Source organism: Propithecus coquereli, unplaced genomic scaffold (genome assembly GCF_000956105.1).
Source record: "Propithecus coquereli isolate 6110/MARCELLA unplaced genomic scaffold, Pcoq_1.0 Scaffold143, whole genome shotgun sequence".
NCBI lineage: Eukaryota > Metazoa > Chordata > Mammalia > Primates > Indriidae > Propithecus > Propithecus coquereli.
Genome location: NW_012138636.1, coordinates 1542524 through 1545668, shown reverse-complemented (window position 1 = coordinate 1545668; position 3145 = coordinate 1542524). Strand labels below are relative to the sequence as shown.

The following is a 3145-nucleotide window of genomic DNA, read 5'->3' as shown; positions in this document are numbered from 1 at the left end:
GCTCAGGCTGGTCTTGAACTCCTGAGCTCAAGCAATCCTCCCACCTCGGCCTCCCAGAGTGCTAGGATTACAGGCGTGAGCCACCGCGCCCGGCCGCATTATCTTTTAGTTAGGTATTTTAGTGCTTTTTTATCAAGTTGAGTGTCTGTAACCTATTAATAAAGGTTTCTTTTATGGAAATTACTAACTTTAAGTATTTTTATCCCTTTAAATCTATACCAGTCCGCATAAAATTACATAACCAATACAATTTTTAATATACCTTTACAGAACACAAATGCCAATTTGAACATGAGAAAAAGAACAAATGCTTTGGTTCACTCTGAATCTGATGTTGGCAACAGACTTGAGATGGGAAACCATTTGAGCAAATCTTCCACGGTTGTTCAAGAATCTTCTGAAGCCACAACTCGATCTTACTTAGCTTCCAGCCCGAACCCATTCAGCCGCGCAAACGCAGCCGAAACTATCTCTGCTGCAAGAGCACTTCCACCTGCTTCTCCTGCTGCTTCTAGTCAAACTGGCTGTGGGTCCCGACAAGCTGCAGGTGGGTCTGCTTCCACTCAGCGTTTGTTTGGATCAAGACTGGAGAGGATTAAGACCACAGTGAACACCATAGGGGCTTCTGGAAAGTCACCAGCTGCTCCTCCTCCCTCCGCTCCGCCACCTTCTGGATCTGGTACAAGTAAAATAGACAAATATGCCCGTATTCTCTTTCCAGTCACATTTGGGGCATTTAACATGGTCTATTGGGTTGTTTATTTATCTAAGGACACAATGGAGAAATCAGAAAGCCTAATGTAGTTTTGTTTCTATAGTAGTTTGCTAAAAGATGATGAAAATGCAGACTGTCTTTTTAAATGTTTTTAAATATAATTATTCTTTACTAAAATAAAAACTCTATGTAATTTTTCCATTTAAAAAATACAAGCCAGTTATTGGGAGAGTTAATTGCTTCCTCAGTAAAGAAAAAGTGAACCATCTTTCTTCTTAGATGATTTTTAAAAGAATTCAGCATTCAAATCAGACAGAATACAGACCATCTTGGAAAGTTGGGACAAGGGAAATAGGGCTATCAGAGATACATGGTGCATATTTTTGCATTGAAATTTGAAAACAGACTATGACATTTTAAAAAATACCCTATGAATATCAACTGGCCACCCTAAATTCCCCAGCGGCACTGCCCTTAACCAGAATTGTTTCTCGGATATCATACGCAGTGACCTTTGGAGACCCTCTTAGCACCTGCGAAAAAAAGGAATTTCCGCATTAAACAAAACGTCAGTAAAAGGAAAATGGAACAAAACAAACACTGATCAATAGAGAGAAACCTCTGCTACACCAAAAACAGAGACATAGACCAGAGAAAACGTGTCCCCTTTCGTATGTTGGCCAAACAGTACTAAACAGTTGACTTGAAATTTTATGCTTTGAGCCAAAGTTTAACTCATTGTATGGATTCTTTTTCATGGCAGTTCCTTTGGTTATGTATTCATTCACCGCATAGTTATTCGGAGCCTATTGTGTCCCAGCCACCATGCTAGACACTGTCTTTCTGGGAAAGCTCTTTCACCTTTACCTACAATATTACTTAAAAAGTAGAACGGTCAATGCATGCCAAAGAACCATAAACTAGCAGAGGACATTGCATTCTTTAGAGAAGGACGTTTATTGTGACACCATATTCAAAATAATTGTTTCTCCTATATTGATAGAAGATAACAAGTATATTTGTCCACATATCCACTTTGAGATAAATACATGTTAGTACAACTTCGGCAATTGGTTTTCAAAACACCACGAGAGCGTGGTACAGATTGTTCTGGAAGTGGCAAGCGTTGTGCGCCTGAAAGTAAAAACCTGGGCATTATGAGACTTCATAGATGACCTGTCTCAAGCTTGATCAGAATCATCAGGAATAGGAACTCAATATAGGCCTTTTAGGTGCTTTTCCTAACAGAGATCTCTATATTAGCTGGTGAAACGCTAACCTTCTTGACAGTTTTGTGTCCATGTTTTGTATTTCTGGGCAGTTTTTGTGTTTGTTTTCTGAAAGTTTTGTTAAAGTTTCATAATCGGGGTGAGTACTTTAAAATTAAAGGAGCAGCAAAGGCAAGGAATGAAGGAAAAAAATCATAGACGTGGGCTAGGATGCCACTGACTCTGTTAGGCAATTTACCAGGATTTTCATGTGCTGACTTCTTTTTCATTAGGAAGGCTTAATCACTTAATGGAATTTCTTGCACCTGTCTTATACGGCTCAATCCAGGTCTGTTTTTTTGTCGTGTCCCTTCCAGATTTTTCCTCTGTACTTTTCTCTACCTGCTCTTTAGGCGTGTGGATGAATGTGTTCTGCGTGACCATTTTGATAGAAACGGACACTTTGTAGACAGGATCTCTTATTTTTTTAGAAAAGAAATGATGTTGATTAATTGGCATCGATTTTTCGGTTATTGCATAGCCTTGTAATGGTTGTATATGAGACCTGTAAAATGTACAAATGTCAAATATTAATTGTGAGCCCTGAGAATCCCTTCCTGGCTATCTCTCCAGGTATTTCACAGAATCAACACATTTTAAGGCTGAAAAATACTGTAGAAATCACCCAGTCCGCACCCCTCATTTACAAATTGATTCCAGTAAAATGAGGCCCAATAAAATCTGTATATATGTATATATTTAATAAAGAGTTCTTGTACAAAAAAGTTTATCATAAATTATTTCATGAATGTGAATAGATTTCTGGCTTTGAGAACAATGCTTAGAATTGCAGTTGGAAGCTATGATAGTTCATTATTTTGATGAAAAGACTTAGTTCTTTGGTGAGGAACACTTAATCTTTGCTTATCTATTGGCCTAATCTCAATAAATATTTCACTGGCTTTTTTTAAAAAATATTTTTCTCCTATAGATTTTACAGGCTTGAAATGGATAAAAATAAATGATTCTAGATTTATAGACCAGAGATCCAGGTGAACTCATAGTGTTTTTTCTTACCTTTGCATATGAAGATTTAAATAAATCAAGTGGCTGAACAAATAGAAAGGACAAAATTAACCAAAGGCTTTTTAATTGTTAATTTGAAGAATAATCTACTTAGAAAGTCTAATTATTAGTACAAAATAAATTATTTCATTTGCAC

The 3145-nt window shown here is 37.1% G+C and overlaps 1 protein-coding gene across 1 annotated transcript in view; it reads left to right on the top strand.

Annotated features, from left to right (window-relative positions):
- Nucleotides 1–804, top strand: part of GABRA4 (gamma-aminobutyric acid (GABA) A receptor, alpha 4) — a 62746-nt gene extending 61942 nt beyond the window's left edge. Inside the window, exon 8 of the mRNA XM_012639909.1 lies at nt 271–804. Within this exon, the coding sequence (XP_012495363.1) occupies nt 271–804 (534 nt within the window). The remainder of the gene's footprint in view (nt 1–270) is intronic.
- Nucleotides 805–3145: the final 2341 nt, after the last annotated feature.